Source organism: Pipistrellus hanaki, assembly GCF_964339955.1.
Source record: "Pipistrellus hanaki genome assembly, chromosome: 3".
Taxonomy (NCBI): domain Eukaryota; kingdom Metazoa; phylum Chordata; class Mammalia; order Chiroptera; family Vespertilionidae; genus Pipistrellus; species Pipistrellus hanaki.
Genome location: NC_140505.1, coordinates 107,301,183 through 107,321,814, shown reverse-complemented (window position 1 = coordinate 107,321,814; position 20,632 = coordinate 107,301,183). Strand labels below are relative to the sequence as shown.

At 43.7% G+C, this 20,632-nt stretch overlaps 1 protein-coding gene across 1 annotated transcript in view; it reads right to left on the bottom strand.

Annotated features, from left to right (window-relative positions):
- Positions 1-20,632, bottom strand: part of PRMT8 (protein arginine methyltransferase 8) — an 87,507-nt gene that overhangs the window by 39,964 nt on the left and 26,911 nt on the right. The window contains exon 2 of the mRNA XM_084878441.1: positions 12,936-13,121. Within this exon, the coding sequence (XP_084734567.1) occupies positions 12,936-13,121 (186 nt within the window). The remainder of the gene's footprint in view (positions 1-12,935; positions 13,122-20,632) is intronic.

Below are 20,632 nucleotides of genomic sequence, written 5' to 3'. Positions count from 1 at the left end.
CCTAAGGGATTACATAGGGAGATTCTTTGGAACAATCCTTTCTCTGTTTCAATTGTGTTACCACCTTTGAAAAAATCAATGACTGTATATGTGTGTCTTCTCTGATTTGTTCCATTATACCAGTTTAACTCTCACTTGATCACCATAGATTTATATTAACTTTGAAATAAAGTAATGTCAGTTCTCCAACTTAGGTATTCATTGACATGATTATTTTGGCTTTTCTAGAACTTCAGCATTTTCATATACATTTTAGAAGCAGTTGGTTGGAACTGCACTGACTCCTATAGAGCAATTTGGGGAAGATTGATATCTTAGGAATATTAAGTCTTTCAATCCAAGAACACAAATACAACTCTTCATTTATTTTGGTCTTGTTTAATTCCTCTTGGCAATATTTTATAGATTTCCGTATAGAGGGCTTGTATTTTTAAAGTAAACTTATTCTTAACTATTTTTGGCATTATATATGACATATTTTAATTTTTACTTTCCAATTTTTAGTATATATATTGGGCTTGTATTTTGCAGTTTTGCTCCTTCACATATTAATTATAGTAGAATATTTTGGTAGATTCATTAGTTTTTCTATGTAAAAACATCTTGTCATTTGCGAATAAAGACAATTTCACTTCTTTCATCCTATCCTTCTTTCATCCTATCTGTATGCCTTTTATCTCTTTCTACTTCTTCTTTTTATTTTTTTTACCCAAATCTGTCTTTATTAAAGTGAACAAATCATCAGAGTGCTACCCAAACTCAGTGAGCAATGCTGAATATGCACCCCTTGCCCGCCTTCAACCAGGCCAATGCTGGCTCCTATCCGGCCCAGCAACCCACAGTCAGAAGCTCGGCTCTGCGGTGTCACGCAGCACAGATGCTGCACATTTCAGTGCTTTTAGTGAACTGGTGTCTTCAGCAAACTTTTTCTGAGCAGCAAGGAACAAGAATTGTTTTCAGAAATCTTAGAATTGGATATAAACATTGGCAATAGATACAATCAATAAATATCATACAATTTCCCAAATGAACAAGACACCCCAATACGAGTTCTTTTCCTGAAGACACTCAAACACTCTGACCAGAGAGCCTGTCTCGATCCTCCAACCACACAAGGTCTCAAATGCCCGCATGTTGGGGTCGGGCCATGTACAGAGGGGTGTGTGGTGAGAGGGCAGAAAGCAAAGTAAATCACTTTTAATGGATACTGAAGAACTTCAAATAAAAGGAATCCTGCCACATGCACTTCCCTCATTGGCAGCCTCAGGGACAGTGGTGACCACAGTGGCCATGCCCTGGACCCGGTGTGTGGGTCCATTCCATCTTGTCCTTTATTTCTTGTTCTTTCCCATTGCTATGTTGGGAAAGGGACACACGCATTTTATGTGTCCATTGCTATATTGCACTGGCAAGGATGGCCATTCAATAATATGCTAGGCATCCTTCTTTTGTTCAGTGATATACAAATGTCATCATTAAGTATAATTTCAGCTGTGGCCTCTCCATAAATGTATTTTACCAGACTAAAACATTATCTTCTACACTTGATCTTAGCCAAAAGGCCAAGAAGTATGACAAGTTATCTTCTATTTCTAATTTTCTGAGAGTTTTTTTTTTATCATAAATTGGGGTTTAATGAATTTTATCATATACTTTTTCTACATTTATTAATATGATTACCACTTCTCTTCTTTATTGTGTTAATGTGTTGAACTCGAAAAATTGGTTTCAAATGTTCCATCAACTCTTTGTCATGATGAATTACCTTCTTAAGTATTGCTGGGCTTTATTTACTAATATTTTGTTGCAGATTTTTGGATCTGTATTTATGAGAGATATAGAATCATAAATTTCTCTTATCTTCTCTGATTAGAATGCTGAGCTAATCACACAAGTTAGGAAGTGTTATCTGTTTATACATTTTCTGAAAAGGTTTGGGTGAAATCGATGTTTTCCTTTTTTAAATGTCTGTATAATTCACCAGTAAAAACATCTGAGCCTGGAATCTTTTTTGTGGGAAGATTTTAAATTAGGAATTCAATTTATTTAATAGATAGAAGGCTATTTTCATTTTCTATGCATTCTTACATCAGTTTTCACAAGGTGTTTTTTCCAAAGAATTTATCCATTTCAGCTAAGATGTCAAGTTTATGAGTATAATCCTACATAATAAAAGCCTAATATGCAAATTGTCCCATTCAACTGCTCGCTATGATGTGCTTTGTCCACCTGGGGGCAGCACAAAACATGGCATTGGCTACATGATGCTGGCAGCAGGAAGCAGTGAAGGTACTGCTGGCCCCAATGGGCCCCCATGAGAGCTTGGCAGGATGGTGGAGCAGGTGAGTAGGCAGAGCCAGGCCAAGGTGGGAGCAGGGTTCAATTGTCCCACCAATCACCCCACAGATGATGACAAGCAGTAGCTCTGACACTTCCATTTCAGAGAAGGGGCAAATAGCAATATTAAAATATTTCTTCTAATTATTTTCCTTCAATGTGCACAAATCTGTGCACCGGGCCACTAGTATTGTTATAATAGTCTTTAATGACTACTAGGTGTCTTTAGGATCTGTAGTAATGTTCTTGCCTTCATTTATTTATAATCAGTGTTTTCTAAGATTTTTTTTCTTGACCAGTCTAGATAGGTGTTATTGATTTAATTAGTATTTTCAAAAGCCAACTTTTGGCTCTGTTGATTTTCTTTAACGTTTTATTTCTACTTCATTGACTTCTGCTTTCATCTTTATTATTTCTTTCCTTTGACTTATGTGGATTTTATTTGCTCTTCTTTCTCTATTTCATAAGGTAGAAGCTTTGATCGTGGATTTTATATTTTTGCTTTCTAATAAAAGCATTTAAGCTATACATTTTCCTCCAAAGATTTCTTTATCTGCATCCCACAACTTTTCATATGCTGTGTGCTTAGATCAGGCTGTTATAACAGAATGCCTTAGACTGGGCAGCTTAAAAAAAGCAAACATTTACTTCACATATTCTGGAGGCTCAGAAACCAAGATTAAGGTGCCCACAGATTCGGCAGGTGGTTGCCTTCTCCTTGTGTCTTCACATGGCAGAGAGAAGAGTGAGACAGCAAGCCTTCAAGTCTCTTTTAAGAAAGGCACTAATCCCATTCATGAGGTCTGACCCTCATGCCCTAGTTACCTCCCAGAGGCCACACCTCCTAATATTACCACATTGGGGGTTAGGATTTTGACATATGAAACCTGAGGGGACATGTTCAGTTCATTGCATTGTTTTTATTATCATTCCATTTGGAATATTTTCTAACTTCTTGTTATTTCTTCCTGACCATGTTCTCAGTGCTGCTTGACTTCCAAATATTTGGAGATTTTCTAGATAATTTATTGTTTCTGGTTTCTAATTTAATTCTATTATGGAAAAACTAGGGGCCCAGTGCATGAATTCATGCATCTTGAAAGAAACTGTGGGCCACAAGGTTGTAATGGGCACAGGGTCAGGTCTCGGCCCATCCTCTGTGCCTCTGCCTGGCCCCTCCTACTGCAGCCTCTGGTCCCGTGTCTGCCTGCAGTCCTGCTCCCACTGCCGCCGCTCCCATGTGCTGATTGTGCTGACCCCACTCACACCCACTGACAGTGTGGACCAATTGGGGCCAACACCAGCAGTGGGTGCCGGTGCTATCAGCAGGTGCAAATGGCAAATGCTGCCCCAATCATCCCTCAGGAGTAAGGGAAGCGGGGTGGGGTGGTGGGGGGAGAATCCCTCAGGGAGGATCAGGGCCAGCAGCCACCGCTTGCACCTGCTGACAGTGCCAGGTGATCAGGGCCAGCACAGGGCACCAGCAGCAGGTGCAAGCAATGGCTCCAGTGCCAGCAGCGGATGCGAGCAGGGCTGGTACTGGTAGCAGGTGTGAGTGCTGGGCTGGGCATGGTGTGTGGAAGCAAAGAATTTTCAGGAACCACCAAAGCTTCACCCTGATGACAGCAACCTATGCCCTACATTAGTCTGGCACCCCCACTCACCTGCTGCACCATCCTGCCATGGCTGATGCCCACCATGTTCCACACGTGCTCCCTGGTAGTCAGTGCACGTCATAGCAACCAATTGTTCAGTTGTTTGATTGTTCCGCTGCTTGGACTATTTACATATTAGGGTTTTATAGAGAGATATATACTGTGCATAATTTCAACCTTTTGAAATTCATTGAGATTTGTTTACAGCCCAGCATATGATCTATCTTACTGAATATTTCAATCTGCACTCTAAAAATATGCGCATTCTATAGATTGGTGGTGCAATGATCTAGAAATGCCAATTAGGTTGGGTTATTTGACCATGTCAAAAGATTGTTCAAATTTTCTCCAGCCTTACTGATTTTTTTGTACATTTGTTCTATCAATTACCAATAAATTAGCATTAAAACAAATCTTTATTTATGATTGGGGATTTGTATTTTTCTCCAACTAGTTCTGTAGATTTTGCTTCTTGTTTTTAAGCTCTATACACACATGTTCAGTGGCTTTGTAACATATCACCTTGGCCACCTGAACTACATTTCACAGAATTCTCTTTCCATTATCTTTCCAGTTAGGTGGGGCTACAAGAGAGACTCCTGTGAGACTTAAAAGGCAAAAAGGAGGCATGAACCATTTTATAGTACACATATTGTATGTCATTGGCAGAAGCACAATTGTTCTGCCTTCAAAATCAGCTTCTCTGACTCCTGGGCCAGGTGTGTAATTCCGTGGTGAAACACCCCAGGCTCTATAGGTCACCAAGGTCAAAGGCAATGGAAGAATACTTGTTTCATCCTGTTGAAGGGTTCAATCTTGTGCTTATGGGTTCTAGCTGCTCCTGATCTCCCCTTATTTTATATCTAAATTTCTATTCTAGCTACCTGTTCTGTAGACTTCAATCTCCAACATCAGACATGGATATATATATATATATATATATATATATATATATATATATATATATATATATATTGTATATATATCTGCTTCCGTTGTTGAACCCTGACTGATATAGAGTTTGGTGCCAAGAATGGCTCCAAAGGAACAGAACCTGAAGTTGTATTCTCTGAATCAGTTCTGAGTTTTAAAGGCACTAATAGCTCTACTGCCATTGGTGAAGGGGGCACTGGTAGTCACTAGCATAAAATGGCAAAGAAGTTACTCAAATTTAACATGAGTTACCTGTAATAAAGTATCTATAGATATCTATGAGTGGCCAAGCATTTGCTACCTTAGCACATTTTGGTCAAAACACTGAATAATGTAATGGGGTGGGTTAGTTGGATGATTACTACTAACTTTGCTAGAAAATTTGGAGGAAACAAATCATGAGCACAGGGATTTAAAATTTCCAGTTCAGGGTCTGAATATAGCACCTAAAAGCGTCTATAAGTTCTCAGGGCGGGGGAAGAAGGGTGGCATTTCCTGTAGGTGCAGGGCTAAGATTTCTGCAAACCAAATCTGAAGTCTAATCCTGAAAATGCCTGAATTACAACACAAATTAAATTTCCATCCCTGCAGGACCTCTTTTGTTAAAGTTGAGGCACCTTTGGGAAGAAATAGGATCTTGAATATTGGAATTGGAACATATGGTCAAATTCTAAAGAAGCTGGACCTAAATGTCAAAGTTTTCTTTGCCAGTAGAAGCATCTTTTACCCCTGCCTGAGGGAGTTTTCTTTTTCTGAAGACACACATTGGCCTCCCTTGAGGTACCTGCTAGCAAGGTACTGCTGATTTCCAGGACCTACCCTCACCAACCTTATTGGCTGCTATCCCTACAACTATATTAAACTCCAAGCAGTCCCAAAGGGTATAGAGTGACTCATTGGGAGGTATGATACACATGAAAAGAAATACATGATATTTTTATTTATATAGACTGAAAACTAGGTAATATATATGGAAATATATTTTATTTTTTGTTAATCTTCAATCAAGGATATTTTTTCTATTGATTTTTTAGAGAGAGTGGAAGCCCAGGAGGAAGGAGAGAGAGAGAAACAGTGATGTGAGAGAGATACATCAATTGGTTACTTCCTGCACGTGTTCAACTGAGATAGGGAATCAAACCTGCAACCCAGGTTTGTGCCCTTGACCTGGTATTGAACATGTGACCCTTCTGTGCATGGGCCAAGACTCTAACTACTGAACAAAAGTGGTCAGGGTTAGAAATGTATATTAAGAGTGTGTGATCAACGTGAAAGGAAAATAAAGGTGGATGGGCCAAGTTTATTGATATAGGACCACTAACCAGAGATACTGGGTTCACCATTTTAGTTTCAGAGGTTTGAAATGCTTCTAACTATTGGTTTGGTTGGTTGACTGAAACATGGACCCAACGTTAGCCTACATTAAATGAAATTGAAATGTCAGAACTTTCTCAGTATGCCAAAGAGGGAGGTACCCAAAGGTTCAGGGAGATCAGAACATTTGTGTGCAGTTATCATGTGAGACCTACTCACCAAGACCAGATAGCACACCTTCCACCACAGCTGTGTGAAATGAACTTGTGAGAGGAGGCCAGCATCCTTGAAGAGCTCTGTAGTGGCTCTTCTCTATAAGTCAGAAATTGCAGGAGGAATTTCTACCACTAAACTGAGATCCCTGAATACTATGGGAATAACATCAAACTGAGATCCTGACATAATGGGGGCTAAATTGCAGCAGCATTTAATCACCAAAGATGAGGTGGGCACGGTTACTATGAAGGACATGGGAGCCAAAGATTTTCAGAATAGTATGAATTGCAAAGATCTTTGATGTTTAATACTTGATTGCAGTATTTCAGAAAAGAAATAAAAAGGAATCATACTAAATTCTTGCTTAATATGTTTAAGCAGAAAAGTTATACTAGTCGATCTGATGAGCAGAAGTCTGGTTTGAATCACCAGAGTCAGTCCTTGGTGATTCCTAACTTGATTATAAAACCCCCTGAATGAAGGAAAAGCCATGTCCTCTGAAGGAAAATCCTGTTGCATTGCCAAGAACTGATGCTGTTAATCATTTTCCAGAAGGCTTGCAGCCATTTATTAGGGTGATAACATTGAAGAAAAAAAGACAGATTTTTGAGGATTACTGGACACTGGCTCTGAACTAACACTAGTTCCATGAGGTCCATCAGTCCAGGAGATGAATTCCTGGAGACCCACATCCCCATTCAGTGTGTCTATTTGGCCAATGCAGAAGACAGAGATGGATCTTAGAGAATGACTAGGGATTATCATAAACATAATCAGGTGGTAATTTCAGTTGTTTCAGATGTGGCCTTATCGCTTGAGCAAGCTGTTTTTTATCACTCTTTGAAATTTATCCATCTATACTTTTTCCAATATTTTTTCTTCCCTATTATTTTTCTTCTCTGGAACTCACATGTTCTACCATTTGATTCTGTCCCACAAATCACTGAGCTTGTTGTCAATTTTTTTTTCTCTTTATGGATGAATTCTACTGGTCTCTCCTTAAGTTCATAGATATTTTCTTCCTATGTATCCTATTTGCTATTAATCTCATACAATAAATATCTAGTTTAGATCTTGTACTTTTATTGTAGAATTTAATCTATTATATACATTTTCTCTTGGAGATATTTTAAAAATAATATTTATTATAGTAATTTTAAAGTGTTTTTCTGACCATTCTAAGGCCTTGGCTGTTTATAGGTCTGTTCCTATTGACTAATTTTCCTCTTGATTATGGACCAAATTCTCCTGTTTCTTTACATCTTACAATAACTATTTTATACTGTAGATAATGTGTAAGGACACTACCAGCTGTTAGTTTTTATTGTTGTTACTTTTTATTTTGTAAAAAGTACTGTCTTTTCCTTTGTTAGGCAACTAGAGTGATGGGCTTCTCAGTTCAATCCAATCAGGAATTGAGCAAGTTTGGGATGGGTTTGTAGCTTTAATTCTTCTGTTAGGGAATTTAAGCACAGGGACTAAAAGATCTTGTACTATTTACTTTTCAGCGGAGACACTAACTACTTCCTGTGCTGCCTCAGAGCTCATATATTTGATCATACTAAAATCTGAGGATGGAAGGGTTTACTTAGGCTGAGTTTACTTTTGGCTTTAACTTATTTGAAAGTGAGCTCAAACCCTTCCCTCCCAAAGATGTTTGGGATCAAACACTCCAAGACTTCTAGACATCAAAACTGCAAGACTTCACAGTGCAAGACCACAGACTGCAGATGGTTTCCCCAGAACCAGGAACAAGGCATAGTGCATAACCCATGCTCTATAAATACAATAGCATATAGTGGAGCCAGAATTCCTACATTCAAATCACAGCTCTAATGCTTTTGAGTTCTCTGATACAGAACATCATGCAGACTCTGTATCTCAATTTCCCCATCTGAAATATGGGGTTATAAGAGCGCCTACTTCATAAGGTTGCTGTGATAGTTAAATAAATGTAATAAATTTTACATAAGTGTTAGCTCTGGCCTTTTGTGATGATAACCCTCTTCATTCATGCAAAGAAATTGTTAGAGGTGAGCAGAAAATGGAGAAAAAAATAAAAGCAAATATTTCAGAAATCTCTCACTCACAGTTATGGTTAAAAGTCCTCACAGCCTTTCCTGATGGAATTAGATTGGCTCAATACCTCTGCAGATCCTACTGTTGCTGAAGCATAGCTGCCCAAGTGCCTCCTCTCCTTTAATTCATTGCCGTTTGTCTCTTCTTTGGTCCCTTCTTCCCTTCCTTAGGCTTCAGGCCACAGGAGTTAGGTCCAAAGATGCAAGTTTTTAGAGAAGGAAAGTTGTGACTTAGCAAATCTTCCTCCACTCGGCCTGTCCAAAGTAAAGGTTCTCCCTCCTCCACCCCTGCTTTAATCATCCCTGGGAGAGAATGACCCAAAGAGGTCTCAGACATTTAAGAGCAGGCTACTCTGGTGAGAACAATTCCCAGCTCCAGCTGTGGATGACTTTGTCTCCGAGCTTTCTTGCCTGTTAAACATGTGACAGCATATTGACTAATTGCTGAGAAATGAGGTCTTGAAGAATGTTTCAAAAGAAACTGCCGTCAGCAGAGGATTGGATAAAAAAACTATGGTACATCTACACAATGGAATACTATGCTGCTATAAAAAAGAAGGAATTCTCATCATTTGCAGCAACCTGGATAGAATTAAAGAACATCATGCTGAGTGAAATAAGCCAGTCAATGAAAGAAAAATACCACATGACCTCACTCATTTATGGATAATAAAGAACATTATAAACTGATGAACCAAAAGATAGATATAGAGATAGTAAAGCAACAAGCAGACTATCAAATTACAGCCGGGAGGGTAGGGATATCTCCCTAGATATCCCTAGATATCCCTACCCTCCCGGCTGTAATTTGATAGTCTGCTTGTTGCTTTACTATCTGGGGGAGATAAGAGATCAACCAAAGGACTTGTATACATGCATATAACTACAACCAATGGACATAAAACTCTGGGGAGGGAGAGTATGTAAGGGAGGGGTGGGCAATGTTAAAATATGTACACAGATAATAATTTAATAAAAACATTTAAAAAAAAAGAAAAAAGAAAAAAAGAAACTGCAGCAAGCTTGTCAAAAGAACTGAGCTGGCCAGGAGTGGGATGGGTGCCCAGGGTGCAACACAGCCCACTGGCAGGCAGCTGAGGCGCCATGCCCAGCACCTATCAAAGATGCTGAGAATTCAGAGCGGGGCTGCAGGAGGTCACAGAGCGGGCCCTCTCCACTCTGAGCAGAGGCCTCAATCGGCAGGCACCTGTCTCTTCTGTTCCTCTTCAAGATTCCATTCTTCTCAAAGAGGCTCTGTGATGGAAGGCCACAGGGCCCTCTCCCTCATCCCACCCTCTGAAGGTTGAGTATGGAGTCCTCTCTGGATGGAGTCATGAGATGGAAGAACAGAAGTGTCCAGACCACCTCCTGCTGTGCTCTCTAGACCCCAACAGTGTCCTTCCTCAAACCCAGCGCTTCTCCTTTGTATTTGCCGACTCATCAAACCCAAGCACCATGTTTCCTAAACACTCAATGATCACTATTAATCAGCAAGCTGGCGGTGCTGCTGCCTGCCCTGTGAGCATCTTGTTAATGACGGGAGAAGACTGCCAAACGGCCAGCTCGGCTCCGGATGGTGAGATATGGGTCTTGCCCAGACTGAGGAGGCAAAGGCATTGCTGTGAGCCGTCTGCCGCAGAACTGAGATCCCTGGCGTTTGATAACAAAAATGAGCAGGCCCTCTCTCCATGAAGAACAATGTAAAGCATCCATTTACTCATTTCCTACCAGAGGCCAAAAACAGGGTGAAGGGAAAGCTTCAACTAGGAAGGAAGGCCAACTAGCCACCCCTGCATTACCGAGCTTTGTGTTTCCCTGAGGTCAGGATCTAGAGATGGCCAGCAGCAGCAGGAGGAGGAACTTAAGTTAGATGATCAGAAGTACTTTCTCATGTGAAGGATTGCTAACTATTCTAGGGTAGGTTACTAAGAAAAGACATGTTATCTATGACCTGCAGATCTCTTACTCCAACTTAATTAGCTCAGTCAACACTATGTTTATATATGTTCATGTACAAATTTGATTTTTCTATCAAGACATGAAATTGAGGAGGCATACTATAATGTTTATTTGATGACCCTTGGTGTCCCCTCTCAATGGAGATCGTACCCTGCTGGATGGTTGGCCATGGTGCTAGCCAGGCATCACCCGAGTGATGAGGCTAGCAGGCACATCAATAAACCTTTGCCAATCAGATGATGTGCCCAAACACTGGGTTAGAGGCTGGGGAACCAAGACCTGAAGAATTATAGAGATTACAGTAGCCCAGGAGAGCACATCCTAGGTGTCAAATGTTGCCCAGCAAGAACTTAGCAATTCAGAGGGAGGTGTCTGAGAAGTCAATCAGAGGAGGCTCCGTGAGGGAGCGCAGCCTAAAGATGAGTGGGGAGTTGAATGCACGTTGTGGAGGGTTGGTTTCTGTCAGGAGGGGTTTCGGAAAGCCCCAAGGGGAGCACATCAGAGACTGCAGTTCTGCCCTAATATAGGTTCTCAGAGCCATGAGCCTGTTAGAATTAATCACATGGAGGGCACATCCTATAACTAGCCACAGGACCTTGGGGAGCAGAGCTCTTGAAGGAGTCCTTTCTGCCTCTCAGAGCCTCTCACAGGCCCCAGACAGGGCTCTACGCATGCACCATCCCAACCCTGGGTCCCACAGAAGGAGGATCACAATAGGCACAACAACTCACCCATCTGCCCTGACAGGGCATTCGATCCACCAAAACCAGCAAGCTTGACTGCCCAGGCCACCCTGGGCCAGGCCCGCACCACAGGCCGGAGCTTTTATGTGGAGAGGGGTTCTCAGGGGGCCAAACCTTGAGCCAGAGTCTGGTAGTAACTGAGGGACCCCACATCCACTCTCTACTGCCACGTGGAATTGCAAAGGAGCCAGCAGGAACAGCATCAACATTTCCAGGAAGAGTGAACTGTTTTAGAAACTATATGGCTATGTTTTTTTAAATTTTGAATTTTGAAGCCCCTGAGCCCAAAATTCAAAGGTTTCATTTCTAGCTCTGCTATTCATTAGCCTATAACCTTGTGTGCAAAGGAACCGGCAAGGATGAATGAAGGTCGATCTGATGTTTAAGGTCTTATATCCTCATCTAGAAATAGATAGGTTAGTTATTCTATAGGCAAGTCTCAAAATTATTATTTCTTTCAATCAAGCTTTTAATAGGTATTAAGGAGTAGTAAGTTCTAGATTATGATCTGAGTTCATGATTATGTATCTTACCAAGCATTTTAAGTGTAACTATTTTAAGTGCATAATAAAGTTCTATCATAACCAATATATATATATATATATATATATATATATATATATATATATATATATATATATATAAAATGGAGACAGATAATAATACCAACCTCATAGGATTGACCTGAGGAATAAATGAGCCAATAATATAACACACCCAGAACAACAGCCAGATTCTTGTAAGCACTCAAGAAAAGTGCTGATTATTATTACTAAACATGCCTGGCAATGGCAGTGCAGCCTTTCGATACAGGAAGGGCTTACAGAAGCATCCAATTGGAAGGCGGGCTTTGAGACATATTTTGAAAAGGCATTTGCATACCAAGCAAACCTTTTTCCCTTTTTCAGTATTTCTTGAGGAGATAATAGAAATATTTTCTTTGTAGGGTTCTTAGGAAGAGTAAATGAAATGATACATATACTGTGCTTAGAGCAGTAAGCATGCAGTTTAAATAGAGTCATTTATTTGAGGTGGCTTGAGAGAGTTAAAAGGTGATGCAGGCAGGGCTGGGAGTACAGGTCTCAGGAAGCCTCTTGTCGGGAAGCTCTGTTCTATGCTGCAGCTCCCGGAAGTCTTCCCTGCTGTGGATTAAGACAAGCATTTACACAAAGAAATTTCCTGAGAACCAATCAGGGTGCCAGACCTGGGCCAGGTTTCCAAGGACACTTGCTGCATTTCTTCCCTGGAGGCACTCATTGGTCCTGGACAAACCTAAGGGTTCATGTCCATCCTGCCTGAAGGCTGACCCTATGACCTCCAGAAGGCCTTTGGCTATAGGACCCTAGCTTCAAAGCATCTGAGCTCCCGGAAAGAGGACCAAGATGTTCAGTCCACCTGGACCCCCTGAACTGAGGTCTGGGAAGAGACACAGGTGTTGGGCTGTAAAACAAAGACCCTGAGCTCTCCTTGCTCACCAGCTAAGTAACACAGACACATGCTTTCACCTACTCACCTGCGCCAGGCCTGGCCCTGACCCCCTCCCAGAGGGACTCTGGATGGAGAGAGAGTCAGGGGCCTCGGACCACTGGGAGAACTCACTTCATGACAGTGGAGAGTTGAGCACATGCTGCCTCAGAGGACAGTGATGGAACAGCAGGGCCAAGCTTGCCCCATTCGGCCACCAGCTCAGGATGGTTTACCTCGTGGATCCCAAAGTGGGCATAGGAGTCGAAGTAATAATCTCTTGAGGTCATCTCCTCTGGGTTCAGCAGCTTGGACATCTTGCCCCGTCCTGGACAGCTGGGTTGAGTGGACACATGATGGACACATTGCACAGGCTTGGATGGGACCACAGGCTGAGGGGGCTGAGAGGGGGTACTGCTCACCTGAGGGCGAAAAAAGGGAGCCTGGTGTGAACAGTGGCAGCAAGGCCCTGCCCTCTGAGATTTTGCCCCTCCTCCCTTCCTGGTCCCTGAGGCCCGCTCCAATCATCTGAATGGCCACTCCTGAGGGGTGGGTGGTGCCTTCAAGGTTTCTGGCGGTCACGTTGATGGCTGAGGTGCCATGCAACTCAGGAGCCAAACAGATCTGGGTTGAACCCAGATCCATCTCTTGCTAGTCAAGTGACTTGAGCCCATCTAGGCCTCAGTTTCCATCTCTGTTAAATTAGGACAATACCTTTCTTTAGAGGCAAATAGTGAACATTCAATAAAGGGAAAGATGTCCAGCATGGTCACTGGAGAAGAGACTCCAGGGCCAGTCTCCTGAAACATGAATCCTGCTCTCCGTACTAGCTGTATTACCTTGAACAAAGTGACTAACCTCATGGTGCCTCTGTTTCCCCTTATCTAGAATGGGGATAGAATGGTTCTAATCATCTAGAGTTGTCCTGAGGATTGGACAAGTTGGTGCTTATAAAGAGCTTAGAAAAGGTCAGAGCACTGAGTGTTTATTAAATTAAAATGAATCCCATCTGCCTCCTTAGGAAGTCACCCCCACAGGCCCCCACAATGCAAGTCTCTGGGGTTCTGGGCCTCACACCTGCTGTCTCCCACTCTGGTTTCTGATTCATGGTCGCTCTGGACTTCAGCAATTTGCCTGAACTGTGAAGACCCGCACCTCGGTGACCTGTCCGGGTACCACCAGCCCTGCTCTTTCTGGGTTCCCAGACCTGACACTGGCCCAGCTGCACACCCACTGCTGCTGCCCAGCACTGACCGCCCGCCACTCCCACAGGCCAAGGGGAGGAGGGAGAGGGAGATAGAAACTTGGAGAACTTCCGGGCCCAGAAGTTTTAGCCTCTCTGCACAGTCTGACAGGAAGAGCCTCCTCTCCCTGGAGTGGAGGAAACACAGGAGTGGACAGCACAGCAAAGGCCTCAGAGCAGAAGCGTCTTTAAAAACAGAGGGAGTCATGTGCAGTGTGGCTGGTTGTCTGGGGCTGAGAATCAGGGCTCCTGGATCCTACCCAGACTCTCGTAAAATGAAAGAAGACATTGAGAAGCAGACAGCATAGAGCAAGAATGCAAACCGTGGGACCACACCGCCTGGCATTCAAACCCTGCCCTGCTACTTGGCTGACAAATGACCTTGGGTAGTCATTTTGTCATCACTGTGCCTCAGTTTCCTCCTCCATAAGCAGAGATCAAAATAAAAACTACCTGATGGAGTTGTCCAGAAATTTGAATGAGTTACTATAAGTAAAGATATTAAAACACTGCCTGGCATATAATAAATTATTATTATTATCCTATCTAATAAAAGAGAAACATGCAAATTGACCGTAGTGCCTTTGCTACACTACCAGCCAATAGGAGTGAATATGCAAATTAACCCAACCAAGATGGTGAGGCCCATAGCAGCCAGGTGGCCTGGGGGGGGGGGGGGGGGCAGCAGGGGCTGGATTGGAGACATAAACCAGCAGGGAGGCTGGCACCCAGCAGTACCAAGTCCCGCTATGGCAGTGCTGGGGTTGCTGTGGGCCTGATCTGAGACACAAACCAGCAGGGAGGCTGGCACCCTGCAGTACCAAACCCTGCCATGGCTGTGCTAGGCGTGAGGGGGCCTGATCTGAGACACAAACCCACAGGCCTTTCGCCCAGCAGCATTAAGGTCCGTGGCCGAGGCCCTGGAGCTGCTGGGGGGAGAGGAAGAGGGAGGGGGGAGGCAGCAGAGATACAAACTCCCAAGAAACCTGTGGAAAGGGAGATAAACTATCACAATTTTATCTCCCTTTCCACAAGATGAGAAAACTGCCCCTGGATTATTTAGTGATGTGGCCCACACCTTGTACAAGCACAGGGTATGTTATGACAACTCTCAGGAAGGTCTGGTCAGAATACCGTTTCCAGGGAATAATGCTTCTGTGGCAAATCATCTAAGAGAGGAAACAAGCTTTTGTTGGGTTTATTCTGAAGGTCAGAGAACATGCCACCCCAACATACGCTGTCTTGTTATATTGATGATCTTGAGCTGCAGATGCTTGAAAAATAGCAAATTCATGCAGAGGCTTTCACTGAAGTCTCCTGATCTGCCTAAAACTGGACCCCCCAAAAGGAGCTTAGATATCATAGGTCCCCTTGACAGGAGAAGTATCATCAGGCAAAGAAGACTGACTCCTGTCACAGGACAGGAGAGTGGAAGTTGACATCACACCCAAACTTTGTTACAAACTATTACTCCCCCCACCTTCACCCCATTCATCTTTCCTAAAAATCATTTACTCTCCACTAAGAGGCCTACATCCCCCATCCCCTTTTCCTAGGAAGAAGGTATTTAAATCTGCATTCCAAGCCACCTTGGGGAGTTACTCATTTTTCCCTGGGATCTCCCACATATACACGAGGTACCCATGCTAATTAATTTTTGTTTTTCTCTTGGTGATCTGTCTTTCATTACAAGGGCCTCCACTAAGAACTCAGAAAGGTAGAGGAAAACAAGTTTTCCTCCTCCATAATTCTATCTCAGGAAATCAATTCCCCAGCTGAACAATGAGGTTGGCTCAAGTACCAAGCAATTTTGGCTAACAAGAGGGAAGCTTCTAGGGAGAAATCAATGATATTGGCATCAAAGTGGGACAGAGGGCACATGCATGGTTGTTGGTGGGAGTTTAAAGTGGTTCAACATTTTTGAGGATGATTCAATAGAAATGTTCAAGGTACATCCAAGAGTCTTCTAGGAATCATATCTGCTGAGATAAAGCACAAGCACATAAGCCTTGGTCAGAACTCAGGATGTTACTGTGGACTCCTGTTCCACAATAGGAAAACCTGTGAACATCCTGCATTTTTAGGACAAGGTGGTATCTATACTAATAAAAGGGTAATATGCTCATTAGACTGAACATCTTCCAGATGACCTTCCTGATGTCCTTCTTGACATCCTTCGGGACAAAGTCATGCTGGCGGGGCCAAGACAGAGGACGTGAGAGATGATCAGGCAGGCAGGGGGATCAGACCAGCAGGGGAGAACAGTTAGGGTGAACATGCAGGCAGGGGAGAGCAGTTAGGGGGATCAGGCTGGCAGGCAGGTAAATGGTTAGGAGCCAGAGGTCCTGAGGAGACCCAGATTGGAGAGAGTGCAGGCTGAGTTGAGGAAACCCTCTTCCTGTGCTAATTTCATGCACTGGGCCTCTAGTTATTAATATTCAGGTTACATAAACATGTCCCTGTTCTCTGCCTCATTTTTCTCATCTGTGAGCTGGGTCACCTCAGACTTCCTACCTCCTTTCCTGCAAAGGAAACAGGGAGGAACTATGACAGAGCAAGATAAAGAAAAGGCTAGTGGCTTCTTCCCTTTACCATGCTGTGGGCACAACCCCAAGACTGCCAGGGGCTGGAGGGGAGTCAGCAGGGGAATGTGATGGTCCCATTTTCCTGGTGTATCTAGGCTACAGCCTCTGGGAAATAAGCAGGCTTCCCAGTTTAGCAACATTGGATTTCAGGTCGTCGAGATCCCAGGCTCACTGGCACAGGCAATCGGGCTGCCTCATTAGAATGCAGCAGGTGTGCCCACCCTCAGCTTGGGATGCTGGTCACGGTCTCATGGAGGCTAAAAATAGACTGTGTCAATTGCACTCTCTCGTGCTGCCTGCAGAGTCACCTCTAAAGCTGAAAAAACGCTCTGTGCATGAAGCTGACCCCAATCTTGACTCTATTTAAATATATTAAGAAGAGAAAAAGTCCTAGTTAGTCCACCAGTATGTGTGGTCAAGGTCACAGGGGCCTGCCTTTTGCACCCGATAACTGCCATTCAACTCATTCCAAGCTCTTCTTTTCCGTGGGGTTCCTGAGACCCCCCAGCAGCCAATTTACAAAGCGTCAACCACGTGCACTCATTACATTCATAAGGGAAAGAAATGAGTAAATATGGAGGGTCATTCAGCTCAATCACTACAGGTCGGGGCAACAAAATAGTAACTGAGCCCTGTCTCTGGTGTCACAGGCTGTCAGCCTCCTGCAGAGGGGACTTGCACTCTGCCCATGAGCTCAAAGCTGTGCCATCCCAGGAGGCTGGGAGTGGGGTGGGAAAGAGCAGTGGCCCAGGATCCCTGGGCATTCAGCTACGTGGGTGGTGCTTTTAACTCCACAAATACCCAGTGAGCACCTGTTGCAGCGAGGCGCCCTGCGGGTCCTGGGGGAGAAACAGATGTACAGGAGAGTACCCTCAAAGCACTCTGCTTTCTAGCAGGAGTATAACACCTTTGAGGCTCCACTGGATGATGGAATAAGGTTTGTTTTACAAGAGAAGGTCAAGTAACTTGTTCTGGGGGCTCAAAGAAGAGAGAATTCATTTCCATTTAAAGAATCAGAAAAGCCTGGGATGGCAGCAGTGGGGTGGGTGGGGTACTTTCTGAATGAATTTGGTAGGTGGAGTGATGGGGGGGATTCCAGGAGGAGGGAATGGCTTGAGCAAAGAGGTAAAGGAGCAGGAAAGCAGTGAGTTTTGGGGAGCAATTTGGCGGAGATAGTGGGAGATTCGGCTGAAGGGAAATCATGGCCAGGCTGTAAGGTAATTAAACAAACAGGACAGTGGGGAGCTGTTGGCCATTCTTAAGCAGAGTTCTATGTTCGAGCTCTACTTTAGGAAGATGAATGTGGTGAGCGTCCCACAGGGGCAAGGAGGAGTAGAAGCCCTGGCAATGGGGAGGCAAGGCATGAACTTATGAGACTATTTGCAAAGTTCAGTCAAAAAATAATGGTACCTGAAGCACTGTGTGTAAGTAGGGGCTGCCTGCCAGAGAAGAGAAGCTCTGGGATCTGACCACTGATGACATATCAGGAACCAGAGATGCCTCCAACATTTCAAGCCTGGGGACCAGGAAAACGGTGGTGCACCAACAGAAACAAGCCAGCCAGCAGGAAGGGCAGGGTGACCAGGGAAATGATGAATTTCAATTTCGATTCATGAAATGTTTAATGCTATTGAGGCATGTAAGAGAAGATGTCTAGCAAGCAGACAATAGTGCAGTCCCAGTCGATAAGTATTACAAACCAAATTTAAAGGCAAGTGGTAAACTGAGAGTACATTTCTGCCATTCCTGACAGGTGAGGTTAATATATTTTATATGGACAGAGCTCTTACAAACCAACAAGAGAGAGAAGAACATCCCAATTTAACACTGGACAAAGGAGTTTATAGCGAATCACATGAGAATAAGCATAAATGGCAAATTGACAACTGGCAAAAATATTTAACCTGTTTAGAAATCAGGTAACTTTAAATTAAAGCAGAAAAGTTATAATTCTTAAATACCAAATAAGCTCAGCTCCCCTCCCTCCACCCCCAAACTACTAAAAATCTTTTAATGGCTGCAGGAAATAAGTACTTTCATACAATTCTAGTGGGAACTTTTGGGAGGGTAGTTTGATAAAATTCAGTAAAAGTGGCAAAAAGCAGAAATCTGTTAGCCCTATAATTCCATTTTTTAAGTATATCCTAAGGAAAGAATCATGGATAATCATAAGCGTGTAGCTACAAGAATTTTGTGAAAGGAGTATTTAATGGCAAAAAATAGGAGCCGACTTAGAGGTTCCACAAAGCACAAGTGACTACATGAACATTGACACAGTGCAGGCTACACAGCCTTTTAAATTTTGTGGAAGCGTGTTTAATAACACAGGGATGTAATCATGATAAGCTGTGGGTTGAGAAGAACATGTGGGAGAAGAATAGAGCAATTGCATTCTGAAAATTAAAACCCATTCATGCTTATGTGTGATGAAGAGGGACTCATGGACTGTCCTGGGGTGTTGGATTGTCAACAGCTTATTCTCCCTTTCTTGTGCTTGTTTATACTTCCCAAAATTTATGCTATTAACACCTACTGCTTTTGTAATACTGGAAAAGAAAAGGAAATTTGATCCCAGAGTCTGGAGGGAAGCTGAGGCTGGCACTCTGAATTTGGAAACCATCTGCACTATTATAGATGGCTGAGAGGTTCACGTGGGGGAGATCCCCAAAAAAAGGAGGTATAGGGGTATGAGGAAGGTCCAGGGAGAGAAGCTGAAACATTATCCTTTGAGTAGCTTGGCAGCATCCAGGGACCCAGTTTGCTCCAGTTCTGTGACTGTCCCTCCTCGAAGGACATGCAACCCACAGTGCACTCCAGTGACCAGGCACAGGCACCAAACAAAGACAACTGCCGTCCAGCGTTGCACATCCTCATGGATGCTATGCTCCAGAAGTTGTGCAGTCATTGTTAAAGCTGAAAAAGGTTCTGTGCATGAAGCTGACCCCAATCTTGACTTTAACCTATATAATAAAAGGGTAATATGTAAATTGACCCTAAAGGCAGAATGACCAAGAATGACTGGTTGCTATGACATGCACTGACCACCAGGAGGCAGACACTCAATGCAAGAGCTGCCCCCTGGTGGTCAGTGTGTTCCCACAGGGGGAGCTCCTCTCAGCCACAAGCAAGGGCTGACAGCTGCAACCACAACCATGGTAGAGGGAGCCTCTCCTGCCTCCTCAGCAGCACTAAGGATGTCTGACTGCCAGCTTAGGTGCAATCCCCCAGAGAGCAGGCCTAAGCCAGCAAGTGGACATCCCCCAAGGGGTCCCAGACTGGGACTGTGAGAGGGCGTAGGCTGGGCTGAGGGACCCCTGAGTACACAAATTTTTGTGCACCAGGCCTCTAATTTAAATATATTAAGAAGAGGAAAAGTTCCAGCTGGTCCAGGCAGCAGGTGTAATTCAAGGTTACCCCTTATCTGACATTCACTTCTGATTCCAAGTTCCACTTTTCCATAGGGCTCCCTGACACTCTTTCCCCAGCAGCCAATTTATAAAGTGTTGGCCATGTGCATATTCATGAGGGGGGGGGGAGAATAGATATGGAGGGTCATTCAGCTCAGTAACTACAGGTCATGGCAACAAAATGGTAACTGTGGCCCTGTCCCTGTGTCACAGGCTGTCAGCCTCCTGCAGAGGGGACTTGCACTCTGCCCATGAGCTCAAAGGTATGCCTGTCCTAGGAGACTGGGAGAGGGTGGGAAAGAGCAGTGGCCCAAGATCCGTGGACATTCAGCTACGTGGGTGGTGCTTTTCATTCCACAAATACCTAGTGAGCACCTGTTGTAGTGAGGCCCTGTGTGGGTCCTGTGGGAGAAACAGATGTACAAGACCTCTAGGTCCTCATGTAGGCATACAGGAACCCATAGGAATCCAGACATGTCTCAGGAAGCCATGTAAGATGATTTACTCACAGTGGAAAACCCTTGTGAGGGGCTCTGAAAGCTTAGTCTTGGCCCATCTGCCTGGCCTCCTATGGCCCTGGAAAGACTCAAGACTCATGTAAGGGCTGGGTCTTATATAATGATGGTGGGCGCATCTGTAAAGTCATAAGTCCTGACTCATATATAAGCTGCAGTGGGCAACAGAGGCTCTGGGTGAAG